The sequence below is a fragment of the Thamnophis sirtalis genome, unplaced genomic scaffold (assembly GCF_051295495.1).
Source record: "Thamnophis sirtalis isolate CommonGarterSnake01/CBP01778 unplaced genomic scaffold, rThaSir2_p1.2 scaffold_3, whole genome shotgun sequence".
In the NCBI taxonomy this organism is placed as follows: domain Eukaryota; kingdom Metazoa; phylum Chordata; class Lepidosauria; order Squamata; family Natricidae; genus Thamnophis; species Thamnophis sirtalis.
This window is the reverse complement of record NW_028261383.1, coordinates 93,767,299-93,785,000: the sequence shown is the minus strand read 5'-3', so window position 1 is coordinate 93,785,000 and position 17,702 is coordinate 93,767,299. Positions and strand designations below refer to the sequence as shown.

The window sequence follows — 17,702 nt, the reverse complement described above, 5'->3', positions numbered from 1 at the left end:
CCTAGTCAATGTGGTGTAGGAGGACCCAGCAACCACAAGTCTCTTATGCTACTTTGCCACTCTCAGGTCTGGCTGCCAGGTAAGAAACAGGTTCATCAGGATGTATATGAGAGAGGGTTGAGCAGTTGGTTCTGGATTTGCTTTTTTAAAGAATTTTTGTAAATCTCAGTACTAAACTTCACCCAAGCACAGAGTCAAAAGGTGTATGTGTGTGTGGGGGCACTATATCTTACAACAAGCGTAGATTTAGATACAGTACACTCTTCAAGCAGGGCTCCTGTAATGGTTTTCAGTGATGTTTATTGCAGATAATGTGTAATCTAGGTCAATGTATCTGCAGGGCAACAGATTAAGAAACAGCTATGATTGGAGGAGTGGTCATTCAGAACTGATTTGAAATAAAGATGTTGCTTGTGACCACAGTGAAACTGACTTTGAAGTTCAATCTTGGAGACAAGAATCATCATTATCAGAGTGCCAATGTAAAAGAAAGGGAAGCATTTTTTTTAAAAGCGAAACAACACATTATGTTAGTGTCAAGTATCAATTCAGGCATTTTTGCAAACAAAATAAGCCTAAAGTGGTTTATTTAAGAGCAAATGGCACTGAGCTCAGAGAGCTTTACTTTACAATACTTGTAATTCAAGTCTGCAGTCTGAATGTATGGGTTGTTTTGTTTTGTTTTGGTTTTTGCTTTGTTTTGTTTTTGAAGAGGAAAGATTGTTTTAGTGAAATAAAACAAAGGGCCTAACTATTGAAGATTTCCTCAGTTACTAGTGTGGTCTGCAAGGCTGCCTGGAATGATTTTGGTGTGGAGAAAATCAATATTACGTGCAGAAGACGGAGGAAATGATTCTCTCAACAATTATTCCCAAGTAATGGTAGTTAATGTAGGGATAGAAATAGCACTTAGACTTATATACTGCTTCTAAGTGGTTTACAGAGTCAGCATATTGTCCCTGACAATCTGGGTCTGACCTCAGGAGAAGGGAAGTCTGAGACACCCTTGAGAGGTAAGACTTGAACTGCTGACAGTTGGCAGTCAGCATAATTAGCCTGCAATACTGCATTCTAACCACTGTGCCACCACGGCTCCCACATAATATATTTCTTATATTACAAGAATCACACCATGAAGTTGGAAGTTGAAGGAACTCTCTATCATTTTGAATTATACACAATGGGGGTGGGGGTGGGGGGTGGGGAGGAAGCACACATGCGCGCACGCACACATACGTGCGCATGCCCCCCCACAGAGTTGTTGAGTATTATGAAAAAAGTTACACTTGATCTGAAGTATGGACTATTGCAACTTTGGCTTCCTCAACATGACTGAACCATTTCCCTCTGGTGTCATGCCATTCAGCATGTCAAAAAGTTCAGGTGAACTCCAAAGCTTTAAGTATATTCATTCTTTAGCAGGTAAAACAGATCTTGGGTGGCACAATTGGAAAAGCTAAAATAGACCAGCTTCCCCTGACTTTAGGTCCAGCACAATGTGGTAGGCTTCAACTTTCATGTTCCTTCAGCCATCATGGCCAATGGTGGATTTAAGTCCAACCCCTTTTAGCTCCTAGGTAAGGGAAGGTTTGAGCGGAAATACTGAGTGTGATCAGTTATCTATGTGACTCAATATAAACTAATTTAGTATGTTTACATATTTACTATTACTTTAACCTCTTCTACCACTTGATGAAAAAGTTGTCTTCAGTTTTTGACAATCATGAAAAGATTGTGGGAGAAAAAAAAGAGTAGTTATCCTTTGTAATTATATGTTTACACTGTAAAGATAAAGGAATCTTATTCTCACGAAAATCGATTCTAATTCTTTAAAACTAATGGCTGACCATTTTAGGAGAAGTGGAGGGATGCACCATTTGGGGCATTATGCTCTACAAGGACCCATGAATGACCCAATGACCACTGGGTCAAGTTAGAATGAAGATAAAAGGAAGTGTGGGAGATGAGATATGCATACCCTTCATTATTCATGTTTGCTTTAGTTACTTCCTTTTCTGAGAGGCTACCAACCACTCTGGTTGCTCTGATTTTGCATTAATGACCTCAGAATTAATACTGGAAGATAGACCAGATATGATCTGTTCAGTATATTACTTCGTAGGGATTCTCTAGATTTCATGAAAAGGCTATCTGATCAAGGAAGAACAAGCTTGCAAAAGCTGATTATTAAAATTAGGATCAATGAGAATTAACAGCAACTTAAATCCCAATAATCCTCTATGTGAAATTAGAAGACAATTGACACCAAAGCCTCAAAGCCGAAGTACAGAATGTACATAGATATAGGTGGGGCTGAGATACAATTGCATAAAAGTGCTACTAGCTTTACTATTATACTCTCATTACTGCAAGATGGACAAGACTTTTCTGAAGTAGGAAAAAAAAGATTTGTCCTTGTTTCCCCTTTATTGACTTTCCTTGCCCATTTATTTCCCTATCATAACAGGATGCTGGGTAGTCAAGCGAAATGTGATGCTAGCTAGTTCAATTTAGAGGTTACACTACCAAATGGTTCAGACAACTGTGCCCCAAATGGGTTCTGAGTTGGTACCTAGCTTCTGTTTCTCCTCCCGATGCCTTCTAAAAGGGACCCATCAGTTATCCTCTTTTTCCAAGGACAAAGATGATATTGAATCAGGTGCTCATGTTTTGTTTGAGGGTAATTTTTACTGGGATATTTGTAAGGCACTACTAATACTTCTTTTTAGACCATTTCCTAGGTGGACAGAAAGAATTCTATGCACAGCTTCTTTTGGTGCCTAAAGATCCCCAAGTAACTCTTGCTGCTGCTAAGTTTGTAATTTTAGCCTGTAATATTTGTGTTTTGTTCATTGCAAAGTAGCTCAAGCGTGAACACTGCCCTTTTCACTATGTGCATTATATTGTGGGGTTTTTGTTGCTGCTACTACTGTGCAGCAGGACTCCCTTTCTCTCCTTTTCCTTTTCAAAGTTATGCAGCCTTTTCTACTGCTAGAACACATGTGTGTGCGTGCGCGTGCACACACACTCACATGTACGTACACAGATAGATCCGTGGTTCAGTCTCCTGATATAGCCTCAGGTTTGTGGCTTGGAGAAATGTTCCAAGCTAAACAACAAGAGCACAGCAGTCATTAAGTTTTCACTGAGTTCACCATGCAGAAACAAACTTCAATTGTCAACACAATCAATATTCCTTCTCCCCTACCAAGCATATCCCTACCTGTGGCATTAACAGATTGCAGTACATTTTCGAATGTGGCATATCCTTACTGTGACATTGCCTTTGTCTCATTCCTAATTCACAGCAGTGGTAACTTAAATTTGTCTTAATTCTTCCTGTTTCAAAGCATTTCCCCTCTTCTCCCAATACAATTTCTGCTACGAACATTCTGGCTTGGCTTCAGTGGCATCTGAAGCAATGCCATGCCTGAACAGTGCTGTTCGAAACATTTCTTAGGTTTTATGTGAGCTCCATAGAGATAAGGATTTAAAGCTTTGGGAAGAGGTTGGCTGCACTTTAAACCCAGGTATCCAGTTGGACTCGATATTTTCCCCACATTCCTACTTTTCCCAACCCCATTTCATCTTGAAGATGCTTGGTCTATGCATGTGTCCTTGAGAAGCTGTGTACCTGCAGTTCCATGGATCTTCTGGAAGAAAAGAACCCTGTATGTTACATTTATCATTTAATATCTGCACCATCTCTCCATTTGGGATATTGGATCACTCTGATGAAGTTATAGACTAAAGTTTAGAACAATGCATTTATATAAAGAACTGCAAGGACTAGCCAAGACAGTTACCAGGAGTCAACTCTGATTTGATGGCACCAAAATCAATCAATCAATCAATCAATCAATCAATCAATCAATCAATCAATGAAATATCCCAATCATTTAGAGAGAAGTTTGGATCAACTGGCTTGCAAATAGCTGTTGCTTGTGCTAAGATCCAAGTCGCTTTGCATAATTGGGGATGGCATCCGGTGTAACCACTTACTATGATTGTGCAGTGAGTGTAGATTTCTTAAACATTTTCCTCAATATGCCGGTAGTGCTTGCCTGAAGTTAGATTACAGTTCCCAGAATCCCAACATATTGCTTTAGAATTTAGTGCCATATTAGGAAAGGCTGATTGAAAGGAATTAGACATATTATTTTGATTCTAAATCGACGCTAGTAAAACCACTTATTATTTCGTCTTACGAAGAAGAAAACAAAGATCGCAGGTTGGATTAACGACTTCATCTAGCATGAGGAATATGGATGATTAAATGGTGTCTGCTTGAACCCCAAATGCATGGATTCCTCCCTCCTCCTTAATAACTGTGCCCGGAGAGACCCGACGGTTCATGTGATGGGTCATTTAATCGGGAGCGGGACATCACCCGCTAGCCTCCACCGGTCCCCCTAGGGCTCCGCATCCTGGAGGGCCAGCAAATAAAACGACCACCAATAGGAAAGCTCGAGTAGGGCTGGCCGGTCACCTTCCGCTTGGAAGGGAAGATTCATACGACCGTGCTTTAAGATTGCCCTCCTGCTTTTGCTCTCTGAGGCTGATGGTGGCTTGTTAAGAGCCCTCGTCCAAAGGCAGGTAGTGTGTTGGGGGGCGGGGCCAGAAGATAGAAATCTGGGAGAACGCCCGCCACGGTCCTTGGTACTCTTCTTAGAAGGGGCGCTGGGTGATGGTAGCTGGAAGCTGCGGGGAGCAGCGAGAACTGATGATGCCGGGCCTGGGAAAGATGGATTAAATCGACGGGGAGAAAGGAGGGGAAATGAGAGGTCTGCAAGACTGCGTTTGGTACAAAAATCAAAGTAAATTTGCGGGTCTTCCACAATTAGTCTCCCCTTCCCCCAGAGTAAACACCAGGACCGCGCCCGGCTTCCAGATCTCCTTCTTAAGGTTGGTTGTATTTTGGAAGCCGTTCTCTTCCCGTTCAAGCTTTTATTGTAGGCACACAAAGCCAGGAGATATTTCAACCTCGGCCCCTCCTGTCCTGTCCCATCCCGTCCTGTCCCAATCCAGTCTTGAGTTCCCACTCCATTAAACAAAGAAAAGATCCTAGCGCCGCATAGGTTTGTTCATTTCTGCTCAAAAGTCACCGGGTCGAACTTAGCGAGTCTTAGAGTTAAGCGAACATGTATAAATTGTGTTGTAGACTAAAAGACATAGGACGAAATGGAGTTTTTTTTGGGGGGGGGATTAGGTGATTGGAGATCGCGGGGTTACTTTCAAGTGAACAGCCGGGACCGGGTTCGATCACTCGAAAATGTGTGTTGGTGGACGTAACTTTTCTGCCTTTCAGGGAGCGCACTGGGAACCGAGGAGATCCTGCATTAATATCGTACTAACAGTAGGCACGGAGCCAGCAATCTGCATCCCCCTTCTTTTCCTTCATCCTCATCGCTACTATCACCATCATAAATAATTGTAATCTGATTTGATAAAAGTGTAAACGTCAAACTTCACCAGGAATCTTCTTGCTCAAGTTAATGCCTACAACCTTTCAGTATCTACTTTTTGTATGGTTCAAAACGGATTCATCAGCATTCATTCAGCTCCCTTTAACAGATTCGTGGGTCAGATCTATACAAAGGTTAATGCAATTCCATACTTTTTCATGAAAGCTGAGGTTAGTTTGCATTTAAGGTATACCCATGGAATTCCTACAGAAAAATCCCCATTATTCTGACTTGTTTTTAACTATTTACTTGCCTCATAAGTATTACCTCAGGCTCAGACCATTTATAACAGGCATCTTTCCCTTGACCCAAATGATTAATGCGCATTTCTGTAAACCTCGTGTTTTAAAACTGAGATTTTATGAGACTGATACAGCTTCTATTGCCTGAAGTGAAATTTGTCTGTAGACAATTTAAAAAATGTTACTCAAGAACACAATTTTATATAACAATTTATGAAACAAATTTTACATTCTTCTGATCCTATACTTATGCTTACTGGAAATATATTCTACAGAAGGCTGCCATATATATTCACTCATGTAATTGGTTACATTGGCATGCAATTATTTATGAGTAAAGGTCATAGAATTTCCCTTATCTAATGTTCACAACGTTGTGATATATCTATGTCATTTCTCAAGTGGTATATTTATAAAGATGATAGAGTATAAATATTCTATAATCTATAAAACACGGGACATCTACAAAGAACCAATAGTGGATCATTTATTATTCTGGATCATTCAGCTCAAACTGAAATCTGAGTTTAAAGTACATTAACTAAATTGTTACATTCAATTAAACCGTAACAAATGTTTCGAATTGACAGAACATTTGTATTAATTGATTAATAGAGAACAGAGAAAAACCACAAACTTTTAAATGCAATTGTTTGGGTTGGGCAATTTTGAACTTTGGAAATCTTGCTATTAAAAAACAAAAGATAAACCAGTCTGTACCTGGTAGAAGTTCAGTAAAACTTCTACCTACATTAACAATCGGTCAGATTTTCTCCTCCCTCCCTTCAGGAAACAAGGTTAAAATATGACAAGCCAGTCTGAAATGTCTACCATTCCATGGGAATAAAAATGGGCCTGGATGAGCACTCAAACAGAGTGATCCAGATAAAAACCATCTGTTCCCAACAAACACAGAAGAGACTAATGTGTGGTTGCAAATCTAACTTTATCTAGTATCAGTCACTTAAAAAAAAAAGGGAAGAAAGAACAACTCTGATGCAATGTGTCTATCTTTCACGCATGCATACCAGTTGTGGGAGCAAAGGAGGCTTAAAAACAGCAGGGTTGTGGTGAACATGTTTTATCCTTGCATTTATCTGTATCTGTATCTGCATCTTCATAAGAAAATGACCATCTTAAGCAATTCACTTCCCTGGTAGGGCACCACTAGACTCCCTGCCTGGGCTGGTTTTGTACAGCTTTATTAATGCTACAGAAGCTCATATTTCACTGATAAATTATAGAGAATTGTTAACTTGTAAATGATGCCATTTCCTAACTAATGCCGAAGCCTATTATAATGAACAGCTAATTAAAAACAAACAAACAAAGGCGGTGGACTCTCTTTTGAGATGATTGCTTCTTTATTGCTTCATGTTATGCTCTTCTTAAAGGAATTTAATAAGCCATTCTATGTGCTCCTCCCCCCCCCACTTTACATGGTGGCATGGTCTCTAGAAGACAAAGTCTTAACTGGATGGGATAGAGGAGGCTCCATTGCAAGGGCCAGTAGGACCATCACTGCAGGAATGCTGTCATGCAGATGTACCAATATCCAAGTTGATAATGAAATTGATCTGGCTTGGAGGGAAGGGCTTTGGTGCAAACTTGCAGATTTTATTCCACACAAGTGAAAGTCTTTTTTTAAAAAAGTCTTCAGCTGCAACTTTGCCAAGTGTTATTTTGTGCCCTTGAGATGGGAAAGCCTGCAATTCCCTCCTGTGCCCCAGCTGGCATAATCAGTGGTTAGTGGACTATGGGAGTTGTAATCCAAGATAACTGAAAGGCGCCAACTTAAAGAAGGTTGGCCTAGAGTAAAGGGCATCTGAGAAGCTATGAGAAAGGGCTTTGACTTCTTATCATGGAAGGAAGGTTTGCTCCCCCTTCTATGGCAGGCTCCTGAGCCGGACTTCATTGTGTGCCTTTTGACAACACAAAGTGACACCGGGATTTCTATGGGAAATATGTAACTATTTTATCAGAGGACAATGCGGCATAGAATGACGATTTGCCCATCAGCCTCTTGCAGACAACAAGAAAAGAACAATGGCTATTTTCTATCTTGTGAAGAAAAGATAAGTTCTATCTAAAAATCCGCAATGGGACAAGTCATTGGCTTAATGAATGCACAATACTTTCTTCAAGGGTGCAGCTAAAAAGGTGGAGGCTGGAGAGAGAAGGAAACATGCAGTAAAAGGGAAAAATACCCAAGAAGTGACAAAATCTACATGCACAGGCTCTACATTCTTAAGAGCTTTTCTTAAACTTTAATTCGGCTTCTCCCCAAATGATACCTGTTCGGAATATAACACCATAGTCTTGCTTGCCAGGAAAATGGTGGTGGTAGTTCCAAACAGCTGGAGCATACCATGTTGTAGAAGATGCCTGTTGGTTTTTCAATGTTGTCGCTAGAAGCCGCCTTCCACAACATTCCACCAGCAAAACAAATGAGCAAGTCTGCAATTAAAATGGACCCTACCCCAAGTATCTTCTTACTACCATGGTCATAGCAGTGGACATTCAAGAAAAAGAAGAGACAAAATCTTCTGACTCCGGCCTTATATTCAAACTTAACAGGCCTTATCCTCCGCAAATTTAATGGCACTTACGTTGAATTGGCATTATTTTGAATGTTCTAGATAGTGGCTCCAGTTGTAACTGAGATCTATTTCTCGCAATAAAAGACCTCCAAACATTATGGCTTTTGATATCAGAGTAAAATATTTTAGAAGGTCTTGAACAAAAAACACCGGCAGATTTTACACCTATATATAAAAGTTGGGACTGATCTACTGCCACATTCCATTACTTTAGTGGGAGAGGTGGATATGTATCCTAGCATGGACAGAGAACTGTCTATGCAGACATAGGTCCTCTTGAATGCAAGTGGAGGGGGGTTGCTTCCTTGTAAATTTGTTTAGGATTGCGTTGCACTTCTTTCATTAGCAATGGATTTATTGAGGTCATTCTTCATGTCTTTCCCCCTAGGTTTTAGGGCCCTAACATCAAATTTCATGTCTATTTTATATAACCACATGTAATCACTCATTGTCTTAATCTGTGGGGAAAGTGAGAAACCCTTCCATAGTATTCATGTTTATCCTCAGGAATCTTATAATACTGCACACTGCTAATTTTTGTAGATTTCTTACCTGCTTGCATGCATATATTTACAAACACATACATATATACATACACACACAATATATATATATATATATATATATGTGTGTGTGTGTGTGTGTGTGTGTGTGTGTGTGTGTGTGTGTGTATACACACACTTAATGTACACAACGTATACACACAATACACACACACACTTCATAGTGCAGTGATAGTCTCCTGTTCAATCACACTATTGATATTTAAATCTACCAAATTCCAGTTGGGTTAAAGGCATGGAATGTGAATTCATTGCTTTGGGTAGTTTACTCAGTTATTCACATTCTGTTTAGAGTTCTTCATATAGGACTTACATACATGCCCACCACACTATTCCTTTGGGATAAGCAACCAGACTAATTAAAGGTTTAGAGAAAGGAAACATAGCTAAAATCAGTATATGTATATATCAGTTCCAATTCCTTTCCATACCTTTCACAAACTATCCTTGTTTCCATTATCTATGTATCCACACTTGCATACCTATATTATAGCTTATCATAATGCCTAGGTTTGTGCATGTGCGAATTCTGCAGTATTAGCAGAACACACACAACACGCTAAATTAATGTTGCAAACTCCACCCAGCCATCTTTACTTTGATAGATAGGACATACTGTAATGAAATTGATTAAAGGCATGGCATCTGTGCACGCCGTCGTGCATACAAACTCAAAACAGGCCCTTGAAACTTAAGACAGCCCCGTGAAAATAAAGCATTGAACGAAGAGGAAAAGCGGCCTTTGCCAAGTCGCCACTCCAAGCGGGGCAAAAATGAACCACCTCTGCGAGCGTCTGCACCTCCAGCAGGGCACAAAGAGAAATCTCCCCCTCCTCCCATCAAACTGCCACCTTAACTACTCCCATTCTTTCTATTCTCTCCGGGGCCCGGGAAGTAGATTTGCAAAATGAAGCCTTTAGGTGGGATTAGACGGTAGAACCCCCCCGCACCACCACCTCCAAGGAACACGCAGACTAAACGCTTTTTCGTGGCGAGGCTCCTTAGGGCAGGCAGCCCGCTCGGCGCGGGTGGCCGTTGCTCTCGGGGCCCGGTTCCTCCCAAGGCGGCTCAAAGCTGACCGCCCCGCCCCGAGGATTTTGGCCTGCGAGACGGCGGGAGCTGGAGGGAGTCCCGTCCAAGCGATCGCCGTCAGCGCAGGCAGGCAGCCAGGACTTTTCCCTTCAGGCGTACTGGGAAGAGCCAAGCGGAAGAGCTTTCCGAGGCCCACGGCGACCGACCCGAAAGTGATCCTTGGCGGCTCTCCGTCGAAGCCGCTTGCCAGAAAAGCAGCGGTGGTGATTCCAGAGCCAGTAGGGCTCCTTTTGACTGAGTTTGGCCTGGCTTCCCCTCGGCTGCTTGCACGGTCCACACCCGCTGTAGAGCCTGCTCACCATGGCTGGGCAAAATCACCCGGGGAAGGCAACCACGGTGCCGGGCTTCTTGTGGGAGCGCCAAGGCTTTGGATCTTACTGGCGACTGGCCCGCCCTCTTTCTAGCCCAAGAGTTCAACTCCTCCAGTGAAGCTTGGAAGCCCCCGACTTTTAGAAGGCGCGCTTTCGGAGCAGGGAAGGAGGGAAAGGGGACATCCTGTGGTCCACTCAGCAGTCCAGGTGCCGTTGCTAGCCGAAGAGGGTCAGATCAGCAACGATTAAAGAACAAAATGGATCTAAAGGAGCACCTTCCAACCTTCCCGCTTTCGGCGAGGTCAGGAGCCCTTCAGCACCCTACCCCCCCCCCCCCCCGCATCACAAGCCGGGAGCTTTCCTTCTTTCCTCTTGCAGGAATATCAAGGAAAGCGGGAGGAAGTCCTGAGGAAGCGTGGCTGGAAAGAGGAGCAACCCCGAACATGTTGAGTCTTCCATTTAGGTCTGCTCCGAAGGGACGGTGGGGTGGGGAGAGAAAGAGATTTTTAATAATACACTCGCAGCCCCGAAAAAGGTCTGGGGGGAAGGGTGTCTAACAGAAACAACAAGGGCTAAGAAATGGGAAGTTTAAGACAAACGGCACCCCAAAGCTTATTTTCGAAGGAGAAACGGCCGGCTGCGCTGATCCGCCTTCACTTGAAGCCAGAGAGCTCTTGAGTGATCTCAGCCACTCAGTCCTAACTAGCGCTTGGATAGGGACCTCCTGGTTAGGCCAGGAAGTCTCAAAACAAACAAGCAAGCAAGCAAGCAAACAAACAAACAAACAGAAAGGCTCCTCAAAAGAAGGTAACCAGCGACACCTTTACCTTTACAGCGGTCAGTTTCTACCGGGAGACTAAGCAACCGTGAACATCCTAAGGTCCCGCCCAGCGCTGCGGGCCATTTCCAGAGCGCTCCGACGAAAAAACCCGAAGGAGGGTGGCCAGGGCGAAAAGTTGGGGGAAAAGACCCACAGAGGCCTGGACCGCTCATTCGTTTTTTTTAAAGACAGAAAACAAAGAGAAGATGAGAAAACATCTAAGGGGTTATTCTTCTCCCAGTAAGACTTGAGCTAATCAAAAGGTCCAATTACTGAAATTTCCTAGGTAAGTTGGAAAATATTCCAGAATCCGGTCTGAAATGCGGAAGAACAACTGCGTGTACGGACTTGGGAGTTCTTGGGATGGGCATTAGTTCCCATCATGCCCATCAGCTATGTTGGCTGAGCATGAGAGAAGTTGAAGCACAAAATACCTAGAAGGCAGCAGCAGCTGTATAGATAGATATATGGGGTGCAATTTGGTAAAATCATTTGCTGACGTCCCATTCAGTAGGCTAGAAGTTGCTTCAAAGAAAAGTCCAAGTTTAAATATGGGCAAACAGGCCTAACATAATAGCCTTCCACTTCCCTCTTGGACAATTTGGAAATGATCTCAAATAGGATTAACACTACAAACCTGACCCCCCCTTTTAATGGGACACCTAGGAAATAGTATTAAGCAGAAGGCGCCATTGACGCAATGCCAGAACAATGTCAAGGTGATGCTATAAATTGCTGACATAGAAATGAAGAATTATTATCAGAAGGAAAGCAAAGGACACTTTTCCACTCAGTGGAAAAATAAGACCAAACCCTCCGTGGAGGGTACCAATTGATGGCAAAGCTTGTTGGCATCAAATCCTTCCGAATTTGGTTTTAACCTGCTTAGAAACTCAGCTTCGGATTACGAGGCTACCCTTTTGGGTCTACGTGCTCCTGTTTGCAGAGGATTCCATGGAGCCAAGAGTCTCACTAAAAGACACCAACCAACTAGTCTTCAATGAAAAGCACAGCCTTAGGACCACAGCAGCCAACCCGTTTGCTCAGATCAGCTTCATTGGTCTATTTTGGGCATGGTTTTCAGGGACCTCCCAGACTTGGGACCACGCAATCTGTAATGGAGCCGAAGGAAGAAATAATTGCATACATGAGAAAGTAATCACGTGAACAGGGTTTAATGCGAATTCCATGCAAATGAAACCGAACCCCATGTAGTTCTTGCCTTGGTTCCACACAGGCAATTTCCTATCCACCACTCCAGGGCCAACAGCGGTCCTTGGTTGAGCCAGAGATGCGTATTCTCGATCCGCAGAGGAGAAGGGGCTTCTGGAGCGAAGGGGTGGGAAGGAGAGGCAGAAAAACCCCGGGAGAGTGGGGAAAGAAGGACAGCAGGATCGGGGGCCCTGGAGAATTCCTGGCTTTCCCCCACGGAGAGCATGCCTTTTAGATTAATTGCATGCATGGAGAAAAGGGGGCAGAGAGTTTGTTAAGCGGGCTGCTCAGGTTACTCAGGGCATCTCTGAACTTGGAGCGCCTTTGTGGGCGTAGGGGGTATGTGTTGAATTAACAGTCTCTCTCTGATCCAGTGTAATCAAAGGCCGAAGAGCCAGCTTTTCCTTTTCGTTAGGGCCCTTTCCCAGGCTGAAAAGAAAGGCGACCGGACCTCCAGAGATTATATGTCCCCTTTGGGACTATCTCTCCATCCCCTCCACCATCTCCACGCTTTCTCCCTCCCCCACACCTTCCAACCACCCTCCTTATACATGTTTAATTCGAGCAGCCTCTTAATTGCTGGCATATTCGGAGTTGGGTGGGAGTGGGGAAGAAGTTCTCTCTTAAGGGACATTTCCTGAATAGCTGAAGTCTTCTAATAATGCCCAGTGTTTTAATATGCTGAGGGTAAATTCGAGGTTTGGGAGAGCCAGCGTATTTCCTGCCCCAAGCAGATAAATAATTAAGCTTCGTCCCGAACCGGGTCAATTTTGTGGGGAGGAAAAAAACTTAAGACGTTATATAAAAAGAACCTGAGAAAACAAGTTTCTGATCGGGAGAAAACTCAAGATAAAAACTCATAAAGGTCAATGATAGACATTTCCCCAAACCTAAGCTGTATGGCCTCCGAGTAAAAACGTCGCCTCAAAGAAAACAATCATTTAAACGAAAACAAGCACAAGCACAAATCTAACTCAGGCACTGGGCAACTAAGCTAGGCGATTTACCGAGAAAATCGGCTTAATTAACCCCAAATCCGCGGCAGTCCAGTGGGCGTTTCCGCTAACCAATCTGATTCGGACTTCGCCGGATTTTGCCCTTCGCGGGGGAAAAAACTGGAAACTTCATTTCCCAGGCAGGGTCACCCAGCCCAGAGGGCACTGCAAACTGGGTCGCACCACCGATAAATCCCAACTAACATGCATTTCCCTTGAGATAAATAAGCTCTTTTCAGATCGCCTGACCCAGGTCATTAGACCCGGTGTGTCACTTGGGCGCCTCCAGTCACGGAAGCAACAGCCCCGGAAAGCCAAAACTGTGACAAAAACCAGGGTTGCTTCTACCCCACTCGTTTCTGTGGTTGCATTGTAAAAAAAACCCCGCTTGATCTTAATATAGGTAATCACTCGCTAAAGGACTGGGGAAGCGGAGGAAGAGCCGGGGTACTCAGCCGCTGACACCGGCCTGTGGAATCGGGAGACTGGAAGCAAATATAAGCAACGAATTTGAATCACGTCTGAGATTTATTAGGGCACGAAAGGAATCGCGGCTCTCATAGTTCGAAACCCCTTTGCCCCACTCCGCCCAACTGCGAAAATGCCCCATCTTCTTACCTAAATCCGCATAGGGAGTGATACTTTTGGACCGACCGAGCTCCATGGCACAAACTCTGTGAACAACAAAACACACCGTGATTAAATTAACTATTTTATAGTGTTTGCTTTGCCAGAAATAATAATATAAACGCCAAAAACCCCACTATTTTTTTTAAAAAAGGACGCTATGTCTCAAAGATCCCTTTTTAACTGAAATACCCTGAAAAAGCCAACATTCAATAAAGTACATTTTAAGATGGGGAAAACTTCTCTCCATTTTTATTGCTGAATTTAAGTCCTTCTTAGGCCATTTGCTCACTTAGGGTTCATAGCCGAAACAACCATCTTTCTGCAGCTATGAGGGAGCCAGCTGTCCTAAACAAAAAACGGCTCAGTTGTCCCTCTGATGTCTATCGGGTTCAGTTCGATTTGGCGGAAGACAAGGGGATGTGGAAGGGTTCTGCCCAAGATTTATCTGGCAAGGAAAGCCAGTGCTGTTAGTGAAACGGGAGGCCAATATCCTGTTTTAAAACGGCTGTGGCAAGTCTCTTACCAGCAACTCCTTTTAAATCTTTGTCACAGAGAAATCCCCCACAGGCACTAGCAAATCTGCAGACCTATTCTCACTTTATTCGGAAGGGGTATATTTTGAGAATTATATCAATGCTACCACAATTAAATTCTCATTTTCAATTATTTGTCAACCTTAGGTCCCAAAGAGTAGAAAATTCCTGGATTTCCCCCAGGACCTAATGGAGTATTAATGGAGCAGGAATTAGAACAGCTTTCCAGAAAACTTGCAGACTATGGGAACCTAATGGGGTAATTCTGAACTAGGTGATAGTCAGAAAATATAAAATAAAGCAAAAGTGAACAATTGAAACTAAAAACTGTAAATATTGTATAATGCCAAAGGCAAGCAGAGAAAGTTAATATTATAACAGCAGATTCCAGTTTATCTTAAAATCAATTTTGGAAACATTATATGTCTCAGTGCATTGATATGAAAGTGTTCCCTTTCTTCCAATGTAAAGATTAATGTCATATACTGTCAGCGTATGTGTTATTTTTAGATCAACATGAACAGATTGAAAACTGTGTCACAGAAGGGCACATATTGAGATATACAGCTTTGGGGAGTGGGTTGGGGAGTAAACTGTCCTATTCCAAAGAAACATGTCAATTGTTGATTGGATACAATAATTGCTTGTGTACTTGTTTTATTTCAAGGAAAGAAGTATTTTAAATCCACAGTCCATTTAAGCCAGAGTTTTGTTTGGATTTAAACTGATTGTGGGATTGGCACTCCAATTTGAAACATATGTTTGTTAAAAAGCAAGTACCCTTGGTAGAAATGGGATTTACTTCCAAGTAAATCTGTATTCCTAAACAAACAAATACGGATCCATCGAAATAATGCCAAGTTGTACTATCAACATGTGTATGTTTTAAGTTAAAGAGAATGATTTAAATCTAAATCTGCTTAAATATAAGTATTCTGTCTTAAACTATATGTAGAATCCAAAAAGCCAAACTAAGAGGAATTTTTATTATAAGGAACAGTATTTTAACATGACAGCAATATCTGTCAAACTTTGAATTCTGGAATCAACTTATTTCTGTTCTTATTAATGCCATAATTTCTAATTAGACTTTTAATTTAAATAAGGAAAGTTTGATTTCCTCCATATAAATAAATACTTTTTATTAACTTTAAAGTTTACCTGAGACTTTGTATTTTTTAATTAAAATGATGTTTCCTATTAAGTAATGTAAACAAAGATTAATTTCTCTTTATTAAAATGGTCTTTACAAGAATTGAACTTTCTTCTTTATTTCCATTTGGGGTTAATACATGTTATATTTTATTTGGCTTATACAAATCAACAGTGAGCAAATTATCGGAATCTGGCAAAAACATTGCAAGAAAATCATTTCGATTGTCATAACTTCTAGAAAAACACACCTGTGAAATATTAGATTAAACTTTTCCCACTGAAAAATACTTGAATGTGTGTTAGAAATATACATAATTCCATACTCCAAGATCAAGTAGCGGTTGCCGTAAAAGAAAATAGAATTCCATACAAATATAACATTTATTAGCGACGTCCTAGCGTGCTCCTTGTCACGCTGATCCAGCGGGAGCAGCAGGGAATAAAATTGTTCTTCACAACCTTGACGCTAGACAGCCCCATCCAGAGTCTCCCCTAAGCAAAGGCGTTCTGGTTTGATTTCAGACTTCGCCTTATGCAAAATGAGGTAACCCCCTTGGAATTATATTTTTCGGGTATATTTGTCAGGTTTGACGAAGCGCAGGAACCTTCGAGAATTTATACAAGGTATAAAGATGTCAAGGACTTGCAACTTCAAGGCTAAGCCCAGGCTGCAATTAGGGAAGCCGCGGGGACGACGGCGACTTGGAGTGAGGGGGAAAAGTGCTGAGGCAAGGGAAGGGAGAGGAGGGCGGCGTGCAGACCGGGTTGCCCAGCCGATCCGTAGCTCCTTTCACTGGGGAGGAGGTTGCCAAGCTCTGGGGCGACTAGACGGGCTGAGCAACTCCTCTCGAAGGGGTTTAAAGGAGAATTTCTGCTGGTCGCGGACTAGTTCTAGCCTCGGAGACCCTCTTGAAGTATGACAAGAAGAAAAAAAAACAGTGAACAACCCCCCTCCCAAGTCCCCGCACCCCATAAGCCAGTGGGGTTCGAGCACTGCCCTGTGGGGTTAGGAAAGGGAGCTTAAGTAGGGAGGGGATACAAGGGCTAGGATCGGGCAGGGCGCGGGGGCAAACGAGAGCTGTTCCCAAGAACCCCAAACAACTAGTGGACAAATCCAACTTCCCCGGAGGCTGCGGCGGAATCCCGCAGTTCTCCCTCCAGTCCGTTCTTTGCGCCCGCCTGGCCCAAGAAGCGCTTACCGTGTGTCTCGATCTTCTCGTTCGCCGGCGATATTTATTCCCAGCCAAGAAAAGATTGGTTCGCCTCAGCTCAGAGCGCTCTAGCTCTACTCCCGGGGTCCCATATAGACTCCGCTCGCGGAGCCCTGCGTGAGGAGGGCGGCGGGTGGGCGCTCAGGAGGCCTTTCCCTTTCGCTCCCTCTCGTGGCCCTGCAGCGCCTGGCCCCGCCTTGCTTCTGTCCGAGAGCCCACCAGTCAGGTATGCGCTGGCCGAGCAGGGAGCTTTTAGGCTTTTTCCTGCGGGAGATCTTCACTGTTTCTTCTGACGTCAAGCAGGGTGGTGAACGCTGTCGAGGGGGAGCGAGCCAGGGACGCACCGAGATTTGGGCGTTTGGGGGTGGTGATGGTGGGGAAGCCTGCCCCCCTTTGACTGATCCTGCCGCACCTAAGCTGCACCCGCCGCCCTTCTTCCGCCTGCCGCCCCGTCGCAGAAGATCGCCTCCGGAGGGACCTGGCTTCCGGGATGTCTCGACCCCAGCAAAGAGGTGTGCCGGTTCCCAATGGAAAAGGCATCAGCCGCGACCTCGCCTGAGAGGATTTCCTTCTCTTTACAGCCGGAGTATCCTCCTCCAAGGAGGGAAGGAGGGTTGCCCGTCCATCCAGCAGCGGCCTTTCTCTGACCAGCGCGCTACTCCCTCCCTTCCTGCCTCCCGCAACTGCTCTCCCGATTGTTATCCTGACCCCGGGCCGCCTCCTCCTCGTCCTTCCCCCCCCACCCCTGTCCGACGGCCTTCTTGTCTTCCCCCCCCTCCCGCCACTTCCCAATCAGAAACCAAACGTGGAGGCCCCGAGCGGCCCTGACGAGGCGCAGGTTCTACAAATTGGCTGCTTTCGTTTCCTTCCCTC

General features: G+C 43.7%; 1 protein-coding gene across 2 annotated transcripts in view; it reads right to left on the bottom strand.

Annotated features, from left to right (window-relative positions):
• Positions 1-17,440, bottom strand: part of PITX1 (paired like homeodomain 1) — a 41,354-nt gene extending 23,914 nt beyond the window's left edge. Inside the window, exons 1-2 of one of the 2 annotated variants that reach the window (XM_087709522.1) lie at positions 16,818-17,440; positions 13,919-13,974 (exon numbers count right to left, since the gene is read on the bottom strand). In XM_087709522.1, coding sequence (XP_087565648.1) covers positions 13,919-13,964 — 46 coding nt within the window. In that variant the 5' untranslated portion in view covers positions 13,965-13,974; positions 16,818-17,440. Of the gene's footprint in view, positions 1-13,918; positions 13,975-14,219; positions 14,308-16,817 lie in introns of those variants that run through there. The other variant, XM_087709521.1, reaches the window with a different exon arrangement.
• Positions 17,441-17,702: the final 262 nt, after the last annotated feature.